The sequence below is a fragment of the Citrus clementina genome, unplaced genomic scaffold (genome assembly GCF_000493195.1).
Source record: "Citrus clementina cultivar Clemenules unplaced genomic scaffold, Citrus_clementina_v1.0 scaffold_2, whole genome shotgun sequence".
NCBI lineage: Eukaryota > Viridiplantae > Streptophyta > Magnoliopsida > Sapindales > Rutaceae > Citrus > Citrus x clementina.
The window spans coordinates 3,524,338-3,545,114 of NW_006262688.1; the positions used below are offsets into that span (position 1 = coordinate 3,524,338).

The 20,777-nt window shown below is 33.9% G+C and overlaps 3 protein-coding genes across 3 annotated transcripts; 2 read left to right on the forward strand and 1 right to left on the reverse strand.

Annotated features, from left to right (window-relative positions):
- Positions 1-1,989: 1,989 nt before the first annotated feature.
- LOC18050423 (cationic amino acid transporter 7, chloroplastic) lies at positions 1,990-5,545 on the reverse strand. Its single transcript, XM_006445695.2, has 3 exons — positions 4,338-5,545; positions 4,004-4,238; positions 1,990-2,711 (listed from the first exon to the last, which is right to left on the reverse strand). Exons 1-3 carry the CDS (start codon positions 5,292-5,294, stop codon positions 2,143-2,145), a joined length of 1,761 nt encoding a protein of 586 aa, XP_006445758.1. The 5' UTR covers positions 5,295-5,545; the 3' UTR covers positions 1,990-2,142.
- Positions 5,546-14,940: 9,395 nt separating this feature from the next.
- On the forward strand, positions 14,941-17,614 carry LOC18050424 (pentatricopeptide repeat-containing protein At5g04780, mitochondrial). The gene has a single exon (XM_024190142.1). It carries the CDS (start codon positions 15,254-15,256, stop codon positions 17,078-17,080), a length of 1,827 nt encoding a protein of 608 aa, XP_024045910.1. The 5' UTR covers positions 14,941-15,253; the 3' UTR covers positions 17,081-17,614.
- A 1,374-nt stretch (positions 17,615-18,988) lies between these two features.
- Positions 18,989-20,309, forward strand: LOC18050425 (40S ribosomal protein S17-3). Its single transcript, XM_006445698.2, has 2 exons — positions 18,989-19,094; positions 19,608-20,309. The coding sequence occupies exon 2, from the start codon at positions 19,634-19,636 to the stop codon at positions 20,051-20,053; it is 420 nt and encodes a 139-aa protein (XP_006445761.1). The 5' UTR covers positions 18,989-19,094; positions 19,608-19,633; the 3' UTR covers positions 20,054-20,309.
- Positions 20,310-20,777: the final 468 nt, after the last annotated feature.

Sequence of the window (20,777 nt, forward strand, 5' to 3'; positions counted from 1 at the left end):
TCACACTTTTATTAAGTTATAACCCTCCTAATTATTATAAAAATAATTGGTATCAATATAATGACTATGAAGAGAGTTTACAAAATATAGATTTCAAGAAGAGGACTAGAATCCAACAATTTCAACCCCACTTGAAGGGCATCCTATGCTTGATGCTCAAGATTGCATAAATTTTTACCCCAACTAAAAGAAAGAAGAGAATAATATATAATTCAATCAATGTACCTTATCCATTGATTGATGTAAGATTTTACAGTTTCTTTTTAAAGGAAAGCACTAGAATTAGAATTATCTTCATCAAATTATATTTATTTAGTCGCCTTACAAAGATAACTAAATTAATTTTCATGTTCAAATAAAAAGCAAAATATTAATGGTGTTGTAATGAGGAATAAAAACTAAAAGAAGCTAACCACCAAAAAAAAAAAAATTAAAAGAAGCTGTTTACTTTTAGTGATAGGAACTAGAATTAGAATAAACTATATTCCTATTATGTATTTATTTTGTCACGTAATTCGAATGAGTTGTTTCTTTAGTTATAAGTATATATTTTTCACTAGCTACTATTATTAATACTATCATTATTATTATTTTAAAAGTAATAGTAATAGCAACAATTATTGTTTTTGTTTTCAATATAATAATTATAATAATAATAATAATAGTAGAATAAATTATTATTATAAGATAAAAATTAATATTTAATTTTCTTCAAAGATAAAAGTATCAATTTATTCTCAAATTTTATCCCACCTCTTCCATAAAAATCATATTCCCGAATCCGAAAGGCAAACGCTTCGAAAAAAAAAAAGAAAGATAGCCAATAACTGACTGATCCAGTTGGACATCTCTAACAAGATGAGGGAGATGAGTCACGTACAGCGCATGTAGTGGGAGTATTATTATTATTATTATTATTATTAAGTTTCTGAATTGATTTATAATTATATATAGGTCAAAGTACAATCAAGCCCTATTTTTTTCTTTTTAAACAAAATGATCAGAACTTAGGATTCAAATCTCTCGTATAAAATAATAAAATATACATATATCCAATTGACAAAGTAAAAGTGGCTTTGACTATTTTGTACGTATTAAGAGGCCCCTATAATCTGAAAAAGAAAGGCAAGAATATATGTAGATGCTGATAAGCCAAAAATAAATAAATAAATAAATGGCAATTGACTGGTGAAGTAGACAGAAACGATTCAATTAGGATAAAAAGGCAAACGTGGAACAAACACGCTGGTCCATTACAAATTGTCCCCTTGTTTATTTACTCAACAGGATATTGATTGGTAGATAGATCATAATCTTTAGATGAGCCATGTTCTCGTTGTCTTTCCCTAGATTCTCATTTTCTTGTTTTTGCTTTTTTTTTTTTTCACTTTTGGTAATTCTCACTTTAATAATTTTATTTGTTAATGTCACCCAAATCATTATTTTATCAAATTCTAATAACTGTCAGTGGATATACATATACGCACTTATGTCAAATTTGTCCCCGTTAAATTATTTCTGATATTAACTAATAAAACAAGTTATTTAATTTTATAAATAGAATAAGTCTCTTCATTTAATAGGTTATTTTTAAAAAAAAAATTGATACCCAAACATCTTAAATCCCTTGAGATAACATCAAAAACTAATTCTTAATAATCAAAATGTGGTAGAACAATTAAAGTGCGTGGGACAAAAAAATTAAAATTATGGTTTAAAATAATTAGCTAATAAAGAGAAATTATGAATAAGACTAGTTGGAACATGATTAAATATTAAGAGGAATGAAAAGCTATGCATATTGGAATTGAAATGTTTCAATTCAGTCAAGCTTTTCTTCCATTAGCTATTGAGGTCAGAATTCTAGCTCATAACTAGTAGTTAATGGATGAATTGACCTAAAACAATTTTTTTTTAAAAAAAAGGATCAAACTCGTTCAAATAAAAAGAAAAAGGATCAAACTGAACACACTGCGCAGAGACAAACCATATACAAGTTGCTATTTCTGCAGTCTATTCTATATTCTCAATTCCTTATCACTTTTTTTTTTCCACCCCCTTCAACTTTTCTAAGTATCCATCAACCATACAAATGTAAGAAAACTCATTACAAAAAGGGAAAATGTAATAACATAAGAGACTTTACACTTTAAGACTTGGGTCCTCACTTTCTGCAGATTCCTTCGGACTTTCGCAACTCTTTTGACCAAAAGACCCGTCTTCTTCGGCATCAAAGCTAGCATGAACACTGTATAACAAATATACAAGCACCGCCAAAGCCGAAAAGAATCCGAATCTCACGTAGGATGGCCCGTCAAGTGACCCCAACAGAAATATGTTCAAGAAGATTGATATACAGGGTATCCATGGCATTAACGGGACACCCCAGAACTCTGGTTTTTTAGCTTGTGGAACCACGCAGTGAAATATCTGCAATACGGCAATTGCAACTATGGCAGAAGCTCCAAGCATGAAGGCTTTAGATTTGCAAGGCGGTACAAAATGCCATATGAGGGTGAATATGATAGAGGTGACCGAAAACAAGAATAGGAAGGATAAGGTAGGCTGTGGATTTGTAGTCCCTAAGTTGACATAACGTCTGTAAATAACGGCATTGGCCACCATATAGAAGACAAAGAGGGTCCCAATCGATACAAGGTTGAGAAGCACGGTCAGGTCAGTGAAAAGAGCAATAGCAGCAGTGAAGATTCCTGCAAAGAAAAGCATAATCACATATTATGAAAATGATTTAACAGATATATATATTTGTACATTAAACACCAGGCAGATTTTCAGATGGATGACGAAAAAGTCAATAGCAAATTAAAGGGTCCATAGGTGTTGAGATTACAACTCAGTGAAGAACTTTTCATTAAGTTTACAGGATAGATATGAACCAAATACATCCATGTCACAGCCCTTATCAACATTTAAAGGCAACTTTCTCTAATGACCTTGACTGACAAGCAAAAGGTCATTTTCGAAAGGATATAGACCAATCATACATTTATAACTAGGCATTTTACAACTTTAAGAACAAAAATGAATGGGGTTTAAATTGGGAAGGTCCTGAAATCAGCGAGAGCATTATGCTTTCCATGTGCCTTTCTAAGGATTCATGCATATCTGAACACCTTTTTTTCTCAAGATCACATGCCTAACCTACTTGCGAAAGCTTTCTAGCCGAAGATTGAATAAAAGCTGCAACAGTAAACATAAATTAATTTTCTAAGTAATATATTGCTGCAACACTTGTGAGCATTAGCGGGCAAAAGTGTTACTTTACAGAACATGCCAACCATTTTTCAGAAGACCAGTTCCTATCAATGAACAGAGAAATGTTTACCCTGATCATCAAGAACAAATCCAACCAGCAATAGATATTTCCTAGGAAAAATATTTAATTAACCTTCAAAAAAGAAAAGAAAAAAAACCACATTCAAGTACTATATGATATTAAGTTCCAATTATGAGAGCTCCAATTAATCATAATAATTTTTTCTTACCCTCGTATTGTACTATTATAGTTATTATTCTATTCAGGAATTTATTTCAATTTTGCTAAAAGAAAAAACACTTTACATCACTCTGAACTGAAACGGTTCTAGTAGGTCCCATCAATAAAGGCATAAAAGAACAGACTAGAAGCAATCCTCTAACATAATGACAATACCCACTCCACATCACACAGATCACACAACAATGATGTAAAAGACATTCTTGTAATTTTCTGCCAAAATAATTTTTAACCTCACCATTATTATCAACAACAATGAATATGTAAAACTTACAAATATTTTAAAATATTTTTTTGAAATATTAACTTTTTCTATTTATTTTATTAGTTTAGAGAAATGAAAATTTGAAAACGCTCTTGTTCGTTCTCCAAGAACAAACAAAATGTTGATTCTTCGATGCAGGAAGTACAACAATAAATAATTAGAAAAATACAAATAGCCAGGTGCAACCAGAAATCGCGTGTAGACAAAATAAAAAACAGTACCAAGAAAAGCGGAAGCGTTGACAGGCGTAGATGTCTTGGGGTGGACCCTAGCGAACCAAGCAGGGACCACGCTCGACCGTCCGATTACGCACATGTATCGAGCCTGTCCCAGCATAGCCACCAACAGCGACGTCAGAATCCCGAAGCTGGCCCCCACTCCTATCACGTTCGACACCCACTTCCAACCGTCCGATTTCCCGCTGAACGCCCCCGAAAACGGCGCCTCCGCATCGATCTGCGTGCTCCCCGCCACACCCAATCACTTCAAACTAATTATTTGAACCACTTAAAAAAAAAATTAAATAGAGACAATTCTAAAAATATTTTACACTACCATATCGTAAGGCATTAGCATGGACATGGAAGCAGCCATTAAGCAGTAGAGAACCGTAACGATTATAACGGAACCAGAAACGCCAATAGGGATATCTTTAACGGGGTTTTTAACTTCTTCGGCCATAGTAGAAACGGCGTCGTATCCGATATAACTTAAGTAAACCATCGCAGCTCCGTTAAACACACCCTTAGCTCCGTACGGGAAGAAACCGGACGGGTTTTTGGGGTCTCCCGGTTCGGTAAAGTTCTTTGGGTCACCTTTCCAGAACCCCATTAGTATTACGAACGCTATGAACAAAATGTGAAGCACCGTTAGAATCATATTCACCACCGAGCTCTCCCTTGTGCTATAACAGATGACGAAAGTGATGACCAAAACAACTGCGACGGCCAAGACGTCGATTTCGTTGAAGCCGTCGGGGAGCCCGTCTACTTTCAGCCTCCATTTAGCCGTCGGGACGCCGATCGCCGTGCCGAAATAAGAAGCGAAGCCGCGGGCGACCGCCGCGTTCGACATGACGTACTCCATAATGAGGTTCGAGCCGGTTAGGAACGCGGCGAACTCGCCGAAGGTGACGCGGAGGTAGCTGAAGGCGCCTCCCGCGACAGGCATGTCGACGGCAAACTCGGTGTAGCAGAAGGCGGAGAGGAGGGCGCAGAGGCCGGCAATTGCGTAGGAAATGACGATGGCTGGGCCGGCATTGAGGCGGCTGGCGTGGCCGGTGGTGACGAAGACGCCGGCGCCGACCATGCCACCGATGCCGAAGCAGACGAGATCGTACCAGCGGAGGGTTTTGCGCATGTCGGAACCGGACTTGGCCCGAACCCGGCTCATTTCTTCGTAGGAGGTGGAGACTGACAAGGCGCGGCGGGAGACCCGGGCCGGGGTGTGCGCCAGGGCCCTGAGGTAAGCGCTGCAACTTGAGAAAGAGGAATTACGAGGATGGGTCTCCATTGTTTTCCCCCTCTTTACTCAGTTGTATTTTTGCAGTATTTTGAAGAGAGGTGAGTGTGATTTTTATAGAGGGGCTGACAATGGACGGCGAATAAAGCCAAGGGTGGTCAGTGGCACTACGGTGAAAAAAAATTCTAAAGAAAAAAATTATTGCAAAATTTCTTCGGTCGACTCTCATGACTTAATGGTATACTTTAATGCTGATGCCTGTGCTCTGATTGCTTGTATATTCTGGATAATATCTTTAACAAATGTTATTATTATAGAATATCAAGAGGTTACTTGTCCCCACAAAATCTCCATTAAATCATTTGGATTTTATTGTACAGTTTTTTTTAGCTAACATCTAATCTGGCATTTTTTATATATTACGTGGCATGTATGTATTAGGTAATTAAATTAAGTAATAAATAGTATTATTATTATTGAATATAAATATTTATTGTTATTCAAACAAAAAAAAAGAAAAATTGACGACCTCGTAACCTTTAGATTCCTTTTTAAATTTTTTCAGTTTTACAATTAATTAAAAGTTGTTTGATTCGAGTACCCACGCTTTTCCTCTTCCGCTAAAAAACCTAAAACCCAATGTTTAATTGTGGCATATAGTAAGCAAGCACATTGTTAATTCGTTAGGTTGAGCAAACTTTTCGTTTCCTTAAAACAAGAGAATTCTACGAGGCAATGAGGCACGCACATCGCCAACCAACTTCGGACCTGATTTTCCTGTTTTGCGAGTGCATCTATAAATCATCAATTAATTATCATAATTACAATTTATGAAATATAGTATAATTACGCACGAGACAACCAAGGGCTTGTTTGTCATAATTACTTTCTATAACATTTAACAAAACGAATTTTTTAAAAAAATAAATAAATTCAGCCCTATTGTTTAAAAAAAAAAAAAAAAAGTGTCTATCCCACTTTGAATCAAGGGCCTTTTGTACAGTGGTCTAAATCAAATTTTCTCTAACGTGAAATTTATCTCAAAGATAAATAAATCTTAATGTTTTAGTAATAAATATGTCGAAAAAGTAAATCAAATACAATCAGAAATCAGGAAAATTAAAAGAATACGGGACCTGGAGTTGGCAGTTCTGTAAATATACATCTGCAATTTAGTGACTTACAGCAGGGGAAGTTTTATAAAATACAGCCGTGGCGGCGATTCCGTAAAATTGAGGCAACGGCAGTTTTGTAAATAAAAATTAAAAATTCTTTCGAAGATTTGGCTGGGCTAAAGCCTAGCTTAGCCTACACTCTCCTTCACTACCGCATTGAATCTATTAGTATGTTTTTGTCAGATCTTATAAACACAAAATTTAAATGATAATAATATGTAAAATTTGATAATATTACAGTAAAAACTAAGAGAATGATAAAGTTGATTTAACAAAAAAGAATAAAAAAAGAAAAATTGAAAAAGAGAAATTAATTTAGGTTTTTTATCATTGTTACAATAAAGAGAGAAAGTAGGTAATCAAGAGTAATTTTGTGAATTTTGAGAATTAGTGAATTAAAATAATAAGTTATAATTTGTAATTATTTTAATAAAAAATATGGGCGTTGAAAGAGAATTAATGGGTTAAATAGCTCCACCCTAAAAATATTAAAGTTTTCTATAATATAAGGGTCAAATAAAATTATAAGTATTTACCAAACACTTTATAATCATCATAGCCATTATTAATTGCTAATTTCTTAGGCTTATATGGGAATATCACATGTCATGAAAAAGAGGAATTTTATGAACTCCCATCGTAGGGAGAACATATTTCATTCATTTCTTAAGGCTTTACAGATTCTTAAGGATGTGAAAAATATATAAAATGAAGCTAAGTGGGTGATGAAAGAGAGCTAGGACCATGAAGTCGATCTAAGCTATACCAGCTTTCAAAATTTGTCTCTCACTCTCCAAAGCCAGCTCCAAATTATCTCATAACCTTGATGTGGCAGGGCCTCCATTACATTTTGAACAACTCACCTCATGAACCAATTGCTTTGCTCAAACTAATCACCATTTTCTTGAATCAAGGCTAAATAATTATCGAAAAAGACAACATCTCAATTAGAGTCCCAAGTAGACCATTAAGCGTGTCTAGCCCTAATGATAAAAAATTATGTCACTTCTTTGACGTACTTAGAATCAAATGAGGGCACACCACTTACAAAGTAATCCTAACTCCTACCACGCTTAAAGAAACCACGAATCAGAGAACTACTTACGCACAACAGTAAGAAAATATTTTAAGAGATTTAATACTTAATTATAAAATCTTTGTACCATGCCCTATCTGAGAAGAGTTTGGATCAATAGATCTTTTCTACATGTCTGTGTAGACTCAAGGACATCCTAGGGCACTCCATATAAACAGTCAAGTTTATAGACTAAGGGAGATTTTTTCTTCCTCATTATTCATCTTCTTAGTACCTTTGCTCTATAGTTATTTCAGGACCTTCTTTTAATTTTTTACCCGCCTAACTTGAGAGTGCCATCATCGGCCACCTTAACGTCAACTTCTAATGGTGCTCCAGACAAACCTACTCCAAAAGACAATCTTCTCTAATATTTTAACTCATAAAAATGGGCTAAAACAGCTGCCAAACATATGCTATAAGTCTAATGAATCTCCCAAACCTAACTCGGGCAGAAAAAGATAAAGATAACATTGTTTAATTATAATTTACTACTAATGCCATTATAGGGTGTGGAAATCAAGTTAGAGAAGATATGATAATAGATATGTAATAGATATTGCCGTCAAATATAGTAAAATTATTTTGAAGGGTTAATACTATATGATTAGCTTTATCTTTCTTCAAACCGGTTTTTTTTTTTTTTGGTCCAAGAGGACTAACAATAGAAAGTTTAATGCCCTTCCTTTCTCATGACTTGATTAAAATACATTTGGGTTATTTTTTAATTAACAAAAAATTGATTCATAGATACAGTCATATAAATACTTGCATTATGAAATTCGATAAAGTGGAATAATGTTTTTTTTTATTTTTCATTTTAAAGTATAGTGCAATTAATAATCAATAAATTTTCAGTCTCTTTATGGGTGAAGTTCAATTCTCAAACGTCTAATCAAACGTCTTGGGAAACTTTAAATTGTGTGGAGTATAAAGATTTGTAATCTTTAACATTTATTAATAATAATTGTTAGAGAAAATGGCTTAATCATATAAATATAAGATGAGCATCAAGAGTCAAGAGTTGAAACGAAATGCAAAGCCAGAGAACTAGAAAGGCCAAAAGGCCTGAAACCACTCCACTTGGCACAGGGACGATTACGAAGCGACACATTATTCAATGAAACGTGGCAAAATTAGTCAATCTATATTTGTAATTATGACTAAGTGACTACACGTGTGTCTTGCTTTCAGATAAGCATGGATTTATGGCGCCGAGCTGACGGCCGAGAGGGAAGAAGGATGTATCGGTTGAGGCTGGCATCAATATCTGTGTTAACACAGCAAACAAACATGACACTTGTGATTTCGCATGAACTAAATTACAAAATGGACTTAAAATTGAGGAAAAAAGAAAAATATACACATGGGTGCCTTTAAATATAGGTGAATAAGACATTCGTCTAAAATCTCATATTTTAAAAAAATCTCATATTTTAAATATTTTTTTAATATATATTTTAAAAAATTAAAAAATTTATTAGATATCTCTTTATTCTTAATTATCCTATAATTAAGAATTATTTTTTATAAAAAAATCTATATTTAGAAACCTTAATTTTAAAGAAATATAATTAATAATATTCCTTAACCATTAGTTCATTCCTTTTTAATTATTTAATGTTAGAATCTTTGACTTTTAATATTTCTTTTAATTTCTATTAAAAACCTTATAATCTCAAGAATTAGCAAATGAAAAAAATTTGTTGTTCTCTTCTCTACAAAAAAAAATATTATATTCATTGGTTAATTTAAAATAATTAGTTTCTTAAAATATAAAATCCATTTTTATTTTTGAACATCAGTGCATCATTTTAAATTTTTATATTCTATCATTATAAATATTATATTTGAAAATAATATTATTTTTGTTTGTTTGTTTTTAACGGTTTTAATGGAATAAAAAAATCCATCTTCTTGACTAGTTTTTAGATTTTATTTTTAAAATTTTTGATTTTTTTTATTATTGTTGAAATTCAAGAATCAAAGATAGAATAAATTTTAATCATTTTATATATGTCTTTAAGTATTGAAATTATAAAATAAATAGAGGCCTCATAAAAAGATTTCACATAAGGCCTTTCAAACTCTAAAACCGGCCCGGAATACACGTTCCTTTTGATCTTTCACATTATAAGGGAGAGGTAAATTAGTTCAATTTTAGAGAGTAAGACTCGAATTTCGGTGATTACAAATATTTGAAAATCATTCAATCAGATTCTTGAGCGTGTAATAGGAAGCATCATGTTACCTTAATATATGCAGTACAACTATCATAGACTGAATATTATAAAATTTTGACCTTTTTATTTTGATTGCATGGTTACTTACTCATCGTGCTTTTGAGTTCTATCCAAATCGGATAAATTTGAGCCACTTGGGCTTATAGCCCAATGGTGAATTATTACCCTCAAAGTTAAATATGATTATGAGGATAATGGTTCGAGTCCCTACGGACTCAACCTCCCTCAATTAAATATAATTATGTGGAAAGTACTTACAACATCTTTTTTCCTTGTAAAATGCGAATAGAGTAGAGACATTCCTCCTTCGTGAGGGTATTTGATTGGGTATATACTTCGTAGACTAAAAATATAATAATGTAAGTCTCATGTATATATATATGATTATAAATATCAGTATAATAACTTACTGTCATAACAGTTGTATATATTTCTCTGTGTATTACGGTCTCATGTATATATATATGATTATAAATATTAATATAATAATTTACTGTTATAACAATTATATATATTTTTCTGTGTATTACAGTAATATGATACTTAATCAGTTAAAAAAAAATCGGATAAATTTGTCTGGAAAATCGAAGAAAGCTCTGAAACAGTCTTATTATGCCTCTGAAATTCGTTTATAAAATTATTAAAAGAAAAACTGCTCTGAGACAGTGTCAGGGTGCCTGCGCCTATGCAATGTGATGGGCTGTACGTAGACTGTCTAGTGTGTATAGGCACAATCTTATCCGCTCAAAACGAATGCCAATCAACAATTTGTCTGAGACATCAGACATACAACAAGAATAGTTGCCGCCAAGGACCAGACCTACTAAAAGATCTTGTGCCCTTAATTTGTAATTGAAAAAAAAAATATATATATATATATATATATATAAACAGATAAGGTACTGATAAATTATTGATAAAAATAATTTATACATCCGGTCTAATTTATCGTATTATCAAATGAGTAAATCAATATTAGATATGTTTTAACATTGATCACGTCAGTATTTGATTTTATTCCTATATTATAATATCAGAAACCTTTTTAACATTTAAGTTTTTATGAAGACTCAAATTTTTTTTTTTAAATGTGAGTGAGGTATATATTTTTTTAAATATTAGTGAATTAGATTTTTTGAATTCATCTAGATAGATTTTTGGGTTGCATTATAAATGAACATATTTAAATTCTCAATCAACCTCAGAAACGTCAGAATTTAAATCAAGCACTGGAGCGGAACTGTGCTTAAATTTTCATAATCTCATGCGAATGTTTATAAAACTTAACTCAACATTGAAGTAATTAAGTAATTAAGTTATAAATATTAGTGCTTAAATTTTTTGAACACTGTTGCTCCTTACTAATTTTGTAATTAAGTAATTAAGTTCTTTTCGCATTCGTATAAGCGAGTTTTATATAATTTTTATAATGTTAAATTATTTATTAATTAGGAACACAACAATACAACAAGAGAAAGAGAGAGCAAATAAGAGATACATTAGTTTAGAGAATAATTTTGTTCATTCTTAAGTATATATAAATAAGGGATGAGTTCTCCTTCTATGATCACATAATCATACAAATGAAATAAATGAATAATAATTTAATGGATACATCATTAGTTGTAAGTTTTTATAAAAAAAATGAAGATTTATTCAAAAATGAAGAGTTGTTCCGTTGGAATAGATAAAAAAATTACTTTAACGAACATCCACATAAATTATATTTATAATCTATTCACATTAGCAATTTAACATGCATCGTATCTTAAAACCTAACTATTTTTTTATTTTTTGGTTGTTTTGACTTAGTTTTGATCACTCTTGCCCTTTAGTCTCAAGAACAAAAATAGATAAAGTATGGTTCAGCTATGATGCCACAGTTGTATGATACCACAACTTAATCCAGCCATTGAATTCAGCTTTGGTGACAACTGTGGACTAGATCTAATGATTGAATCTAGATGTAGTACCATACAACTGTGGTACCATAGCTTTGCTCGATAAAGTGACCATATTTTATCATCATTATAGCTACATCTCCGTCAGGGCCTTAACTGAGACCGATTTAATTTTTAATTTATGTCTTCCAAAAAGATGGTCACATGGTCAAACTACATAGAGAAATAGGGGTTTGTAAATTATATTAAAAAATAAAAATTATCATGTTTAAATATGAATATAATGGAAGGTACGTTCAAAATGTCAAATAATGTTAGGTAGTCAAATTTCCAAATTTCTAATATTATGTAGCTTTGAAAACAATGGTGAGAACTAGGAATGGCAAAATGCCGGGTCGGGCTCGGGCTTGGTCAAGTCCTACCCGACCCGATAAAAAAAAATTTGAAACCCAACCCTAAAAAAGCACGAACACTATTTAGTTAGGGTCGGGCCGAGCCTAACCCGAATCGGGCCAACATCGGGTCGGGCCCAACCCGACCCTACCGAAATAGTTAACCCCACAATTCAATTCCCATTTCCCACCACCATTTCAACCAATTCGGCAATTACTCAACCATTTCAAACACAATTTAATCCACTTTCCACAACCATTTCAACCAATTCCACAACTATTTCAACCCCACACACAAATCAATTCCAAAATCCAACATGAAAAACACACAATGCAATTAAATTAAAAATACACAATGGAATTCCACAATCATTTTACCCATACACAATTCAATTCAACAACCCAACATAAAAAATAAAAAATAAAAAACTCATGTCTTATATAAATAAAAACACAATACAATTAAATTAAAAACACACAATGTAATTCCACAACTATTTTAGTCATACACAATTCAATTCAACAACCCAACAAAAAAAAAAAAAAAACTCATGTCTTATACAAATAAAAATACAATGCAATTAAATTCAAAACACACAATGTGTGATGTTGTGAGGATGTGTTGTGTGCGTGTGTTAACTTGTGTTAGTTTTTTTTTTTTAAATAGGGTCGGGTCGGCATTAAGCCCGACCTTGACCCTAAATTTATTTGGGCCTTAAAATCTTAGCCCTAACCCGACTCTAAACTTGAAAATTCGGCCAAAGCCCTAAAAATTAGGGTCGGGTCAATCGGGCCAAAAATAGGGTCGGACTAAATTGCCAAGTCTAGTGAGAACCAGCGATAAAGTTTGGGGTCAGGGATTGGCATATCAAGGCTTAGGGTACTGCCATGTGGATGGTTGAAAATCGGCACGAAATTGTTGTATCAATTACTGTGGAGACTCACCCTTAGTTGCAAGGGTGTTTGCCGATCGAATTAGGTGGATTCAACATTAATTTATATCTGAATTATAATTTTACATATTGTAAATTTTTTATTTAATTTAATTCATAAAGTAGTAAAAATGTAAAATTAATTCAAATTTAATGTATATGTCTACAGATTAAATATAAATTTGACACAATACATATTTAATTTATTATTTTGTAAATTTGATGCAAATTTAAAATTTTTATAAAAATTTTAGTATAAAAATAATCTAAAAAATAATTAAATAAGAAAAATTTAGTATAAAAATAAATTTACTATTGGCCAAATTCTAAATTAAATAAGAGATAAATAAATAATAGTTTAAATATGTGTTCAAAAACGCTATGTTAATGCTTTGATGTAATGAATGCAACTTTTATTGTAAAAAAAAAAAGAAAGGCTATGTTAATGGGGTTTCTATGCCCGCAACTAGCATCTATTAATTCAGTGAACATATGTTTGAAAAAAAAAATAATTTGGAAGCCATATAACCATTTTAGCCTTACTTCATATTTTCTCTGAAATAAAGCTATGAAAAAGTTGGAGTAATGTGGTTTAAGCTTCCTAGTAGTAGGATTAGGCATGACAATTCAATCCGGACCCGCCCCGGACCCAGACGAAATTCGGATTTTTCGGTCCAGGCTCAACCTGTATCGGATTAAATAAAATCTAGATCCGAATGTGATTTTAATAACCCGCACATATCCGGGTCCGGTTCCGGGTTTAAGTGGACCCGTATATCTGAAACTCGAACCTGGATATATATTAATTTTTAAAAATTATTGTTAATATAAATAGGAAAAGAGAGTCCCAATGGTGCCCTAATTATAATTTTAGAGCCGCAACAAACATTTCCTCTCTCAATCCCTCTTCAACTCGTCATCATCAAATCAAATCAAATCATCGTCATCATCACTTGCCCATCGTCGCGGCTGTTCATCATCATCATTCGTTGTTTCCTTGTCTTCTCTGTTGCAATCAATAATCAACTGTGATACGGGTTGAACGCCACCTTCGCCAATTGCAATCAGGGCTGTGTTCATCATCATCAGTCGCCGTCACGACCACTAACCAGCTCCAATACGGTCAAAAGTAATGAGCTTGCCTTTGCCATTCATTGCCTCACAGGACAGCGATCCTTCAAGTTTGTGAATATTGAATCGTGAGTTCCTGCTTCCCTCGTTGAAAGTGATCAGTTTGATTCAAACACGAAACATGGTCGGTTTTGATTCAAACGCGAAGAAGCAGCAATAATGAAACAAATGACCTGATTTGTATTTGGTTTGTTTAGAACCTAGATTTGTATTTGATTTGCTGAAATCCTGAATTTGTATTTCTATTTGATTTTTCAGTTGAATTTAGGTTTTTTTTTTCAATTGGATTCATTAATCAGGGTTGAGAATCCGCATTTCGGAAACCCGAATTTTTCTGGGTTGAACCCGGTCCGAATCCAGAGTGAAAAAGATGGGTTTATTTCCAGGTCCGGTATAGAAAATATTTGTCCGGGCTCGGATCTGGAAGTCTGAACCCGGACCCAAACCTGGATTTTACCATCCCTAAGTAGGATGGGTGGGGGGTGGTGACACATAATAAACAATCCTAAAAGACCACTCTTTCGCCTAATAATGTCATTCAAAGTTTCAAACTTTAAAATCAAAATGAAAAGATCTTGATTTTTTTTTATCAATACATGAAAATTAATTAAATTTTTAAAATTAAATCAAATAAAAAAATTGAAACTTGAAGGCTTGGATGATTATTGTCAATGTCCACCTCCAACTAAATTAAGTTATTTATTTATTAATAATACCACATTTATATGTATGTATTCTAACGTGGATGTGCACGATTTTGTGTACGGGTGCCCACTATTACGGTCTTCCAAAACGTTTTATAACGCCGTAAAATGTTTTACATGATCGCGAAAGTGTTCATAACTTGTCATACGGGAAATCCCGCACTAAATCAGCCATATATATGCATTCAATATCTTTTGTGGTAAATAATTTTCCGAATGGCTATAGATTTTGCCACTTTGTGATCGTGTAAAGTTAACTTGGGTTGGGCGAACAACCTAAAACAAATCTTCACCGACAAAGTTCATTTTTTATTTTAATTATATTAAAATATCAAATCTGCACTCCAAAATTTGTGACATGTTCTCAGTAGTGAACATGCATCATCACATAAGTTCTGTGTAATAAATATATTTGATTAGATGTGATCCTCCTATACTACTATTCCATGCAGATTTTATGAAATCCTTACTTAGATACAAACACAAATTCTATTACAAAAGCTTCTCGTCCTCGGCCATCGCAAGTGCAAGTGCAAATGCAAACGCTACTGAATTATCAACTTTACAAGCTACCTTACAGTCGTGCGCAAGAGAAAGAGCACCCGTCCGAGGCAAAGTTTGCCATGCAAAGATCATCGGCATGGGGCTAAACAATGATACTCTAACATCCAACATTCTAATCAATTTCTACTCAAAATGCGGCCTCATAAGTGGCGCTCGCAAGGTGTTCGATGAAATGCCTCAACGATGTATTGTTTCTTGGAACACCATCATTGGATCGTATACAACAAATGGACGTGAGCAGGAGGCTGTTGCTCTTTTTATCAACATGCTAAGAGAAGGAAAAACCCCATATAGTGAATTCACCGTTTCGAGTGTTCTCTGCGCATGTGCTGCAAAACGTGATGTTTTTGAGTGTAAGCAGTTGCATGTTTTTGCTCTCAAGGCGGCTATGGATAGGAATGTGTTTGTGGGAACTGCATTGCTTGATGTTTATGCTAAGTGTGGTTTGATAAGTGATGCAAGTCGAGTTTTTGAGTCCATGCCAGAGAGGAATGAAGTTACTTGGAGTTCAATGGTGGCTGGGTTTGTGCAAAATGAGCTTTATGAAGAGGCTTTAATATTGTTTCGTAGAGCTCAAGTATTAGGCTTGGAATATAACCAGTTTACGATTTCTTCAGTTATTTGTGCTTGTGCTGGTCTGGCGGCTTTGATTCAAGGGAAGCAAGTTCATGCTGTTTTGTGTAAAACTGGATTTGGTTCAAATATGTTTGCGGCGTCATCTCTTGTGGACATGTATGCTAAGTGTGGTTGTGTTGTTGATGCTTATTTTGTATTTTCGGGCATAGAAGAGAAAAATGTTGTTCTCTGGAACACAATGATTTCTGGGTTCTCTAGACATGCACGTTCTGTGGAGGTAATGATTTTATTTGAGAAAATGCAGCAGGCGGGTTTGCACCCTAATGAACAAACATATATTTCAGTATTATCTGCATGTAGTCATATTGGTATGGTTGAGAAGGGGAAGAGTTATTTTGATCTCATGGTGAAACAGCACAATGTTTTACCCAATGTCTTTCACTATTCATGTATGATTGATATTCTTGGACGGGCAGGGCTGATTCATGAAGCTTATGATTTGATTTTGAACATGCCATTTGGTGCTACTGCTTCTATGTGGGGATCACTTTTGGCATCTTGTAGGAATTATAGGAATCTTGAATTGGCTGAAATAGCAGCTAAGCAGTTGTTTGGGATGGAACCAGATAATGCTGGAAACCATCTGTTGCTGTCAAACATATATGCAGCAAATAGAAGGTGGGAGGAAGTTGCAAGAGCGAGGAAACTTATTAGAGACAGTGAAGTAAAGAAGGAAAAAAGTAAGAGTTGGGTTGAAATTAAGGGCAAGGTCCATACATTTACGGTAGGAGAGAGAAACCACCCTAGAATTGCTGAGATTTACTCAAAGTTAGAGAAGTTGGTTGAAGAAATGAAGAAATTAGGTTATAAGCCCGAGACTGAGCACGATCTTCATGATGTGGAAGACAGCAGAAAGCAGGAACTTTTGATACATCACAGCGAGAAGCTGGCTCTTACTTTTGGGCTAATGTGCTTATGTCCTGGAGTCCCCATCAGGATTATGAAGAATCTCAGAATATGCGGGGATTGCCACAGTTTTATGAAGTTTGCATCAAGAATTGCAGGGAGAGAAACTATTGTTAGGGATTTAAACCGATTTCACCATTTTACAAATGGCAGTTGTTCCTGTTGGGATTTTTGGTAGTGTTCTACCTGACTGACAGCAACAAACCACTTGGGTTTGGCAAGTGGATTGCAATCAAAGGATCAGAGGTTCAATTGAGGTTGATTTCTGTAATGACATATTGAGATTTATGTTTTGTTGGTGGAATTTTGAATTCCTGAAAGGATCCGGCAAAGCAGAATTGGCCGTGCTCTCTAACCAACTCCTTTGACTTCAGAGATCTTTGCAAATGCATAGAGCACTGTAAATTAGAATTACTTGTTTAAGTTAGATTCACCTTACATTCTGTGCAATTTTTTTCTTGCCATCTATGGCATTGATGTTCTTAGAATTCGCTGTGTGGAGGGGTTTATGCTTGATGCAGGAAAATGGAAAACCAAAGTGGGGTGAAACTGTGAAACTAGGTTGCCACACATTATGAGCAAAAGAAGTGTTTTTGCAATAGTTCTCACATGAAAACATCTTAAAGAGCTGATATTCCCATGCTATCAATGCAGATTTTCTTCTACTGTCGCTGCATTCTTTTCTCAGTAATAACTGCAGTTTGCTTAAATTCAACTGCAAATTTTCCTTAGTTGTCACTGCATCTTCTCCTTTATTGTCGTTGCAATTCTACCTCTGTTAGGTCTTCTATTTTGTGATACAGATACCGTGATTTTTCCTTAACTACACTCAAAATTCATCTTCATTGTTACTGCCATCTAATGGCTTCCACTTTCGAAGCTGATAATTCATTTCGGCGTATGCACATCTAGGTGGCTTTATAAGGAGGAATATTAAAGTTTAAATTTCATAATGGTTTGCTCACGTGTTCATATGGTATTAACTTCTGAGTTTGGTAGCCATGATTCCAACTAATAATGCTTCTTTTCAAACCTGTAGGAACAGCTCAAAACTGAACCTTAAAAGCTTTATATGCTTTCCTAGAAGTTGATTCATAGGAATAGGCAGAATTTTGTCATGTATCTGAGCAAGTAGGATACAAAGTTAACATCCATTTTTTACCCCCTGAACAGTTGCATTACTATTCTGAGGATCATTCACGTTTGCTAAAATATCAGCGGGATTGTTTGCATTTTGCAAGTTTCAGAACAGTGAATACATCCACAATTCTAGATTACTGCATAAATGTAATCGGTAGAATTCTTTTACTGCTAAACTTTCACTACCTCAAATTATTTCACTGCTAAAAGCCCTCCAAGTTTCAAGTCAGAGTTTGTTTAATAGAAGAAAATGAGATGGAGGTTTAATTTGTATTTACTAGTTGATGATTGTCGTTTAAAGGTGAAATTATGTTCCTTATTGGACAAGGGGCGAGGTTGAATTTTCTTTTTTTAATTTTTTTTACAATCTAAATTCTATTACTGACACTCTAGATATATACCTTTGTAATACATTTCAAAAATCCATCGAATCTACTTTTACATATTGGAAAAATATTTACTAATTCTACTCTCTGAAGAAGAGAAATTAGCCCAATAAAAACCTCGATAAGATATGACCTCACCACTTAACTCTCAACATAAGTACCTCCAGCTTAAAATTTTCCTTCAAAGTGATTGAGGGCAATACATCTAGCATAAATATTTTATCTTCTTGTTCTCTTCTTTTCTTTTCTTATTTTTTTAATAATAAAAGATAAAACAAAAATAGAAAGAGTCAAAATTAAAATAAAACAAAAATAGTAAGAAGTCAAAATTAAAAGTATACTTGAAAAATTAAGAATACTAATTTTAGGCCCAGGCCCAGAAAAATAATTGGGTCAAAAATTGAAGTAGCAGCGCAGCCCGCCCTTTCTTAACTTACGATAAGTCCGCAGTCGGACAGTCCCACTTCCTGCCACGTGGCTGAATATTTATGGATGATAGTCAGCGAGAACTCCTGGGCAGCTCCGCAGTGGATAAAAAAGAAACCCTAATAACACATCCCTTTGTTCGTTATATCTCAGTTTCGCTAGCACTCGTCTTCGCTTTAGCTGCCGCAATCTCTTGACATCTCAAGCTCTTCTGCTTCACCGTCTTTGTCTTCTTCAAGAGTATGTTTTTTCAAATTAGGGTTTCGTTTATATGCCTGATTGCATGCAAAATTTTTATACTTTGTTTATATTCTCTTTGTGAAACGCAATTCTTAGATTGTCATCTGGGTATTATATAGTTAAAAATATGTGATCCTAAAATACTGGGCACTGTTAGTTTTCTTTTATTATGCAAGGAATTCGAGAGTTTCTTACTTTTTATTTTTCTTTTGTAAATTAAAAAAAAACTTCATTTTGGGTTCAGGCATTGAAATGTCTAATCGAAGGTTAATCGTTTTATTAAGCTTAATTTTATTATGTCTCTGAAATCCTAAGCTCTAAAAAATAGCAGGTTCATATATTTTCTTGTCTCTTAATTTGGTAGTTTCTTTTTAGTTGGTTTATTATTCGAATTCTACTTGTTAATTTTTATCTGCTTTTGAATGTCTTATATCAAGCTTTTTTTTTTTTTTTTTGTAACATTATTTTTCTTGTCGGTCTGCTGTTTGAAAGAAACTTCTTCCCTATTTGCAGCAGCAGCAGCAGCTTCTTAAACTGAAATGGGTCGTGTTCGTACCAAGACCGTGAAGAAGTCCTCTCGCCAGGTGATTGAGAGGTACTACTCAAGAATGACACTGGACTTCCATACCAACAAGAAGATTTTGGAGGAGGTTGCTATCATCCCCTCGAAGAGGCTGCGTAACAAAATTGCTGGGTTCTCAACCCATTTGATGAAGAGGATTCAGAAGGGTCCAGTTCGTGGAATCTCCCTTAAATTGCAGGAAGAGGAGCGCGAACGCCGCATGGACTTTGTGCCTGATGAGTCAGCTATTAAGACTGATGAAATTAAGGTTGACAAGGAAACCTTGGATATGCTTGCTGCTCTTGGCATGTCTGACATTTCTGGGCTTGTTGAAGTTGAGCCACAGAGCATGATTGCTCCTCCAGTTTTTGGTCGGGGTGGTGGCAGGAGGTACTGAGTTAATTGAGGCTTTGTGGCTCAATCAAGAATGAGAAGTTTAGGTTCTTATTAATCAGTACTTCTTGTGTTTGTTATGAATGCTTTTGTGACTAGTTTTCTTTACTATTTTAAGAAGGGTGTTTAGTTAAAACTTGAACTCTGGCATCATACTTTAGTTGATTTAATGGACTTGTTTTGTCTTTTCATTTTATTTGTTTTACTGGGATGCAACTTACTGAAGTTATAATGCATATTAGTTTTGCAGTTGCTCTTTAGATTGTTTGTTGCATTGGCTTGAATTGGATCTCCTATCATGGTGTGGTGTTGAGGCAATTATGTAGTAGTTTTACTTCAACCGTGGATAATAGTTGAATTCTAACTATTGGTTCATGTCTGACTTGAACATGGTTTCGTTACTATTGAAATTTGGGTACTTGTTTGTTGGGAATGCTTCACCAATCAGGCAGTTGGTAGCCTTGAACGATGAGCATGCTTACATCGTTTATGCCTCCAGTTCTTGAAACGGAGTGGGGGTGTACCAATGTTGTCTATTCAATTAGACTATTGTGGAAAGTCCTAAATATTTTTCTACTCTACTTCGTACTTACGAGCATTATGTTTTGATTTATGGTGAAAACCAGTATTGTTGAGTTGTGGATTGCGGACAACTCAGCCTTGGAATTGGTTTTAGCAATGAGAATTGTGTTATTGCGGTAATGATTGTACATCTGCAATTTGCAGGT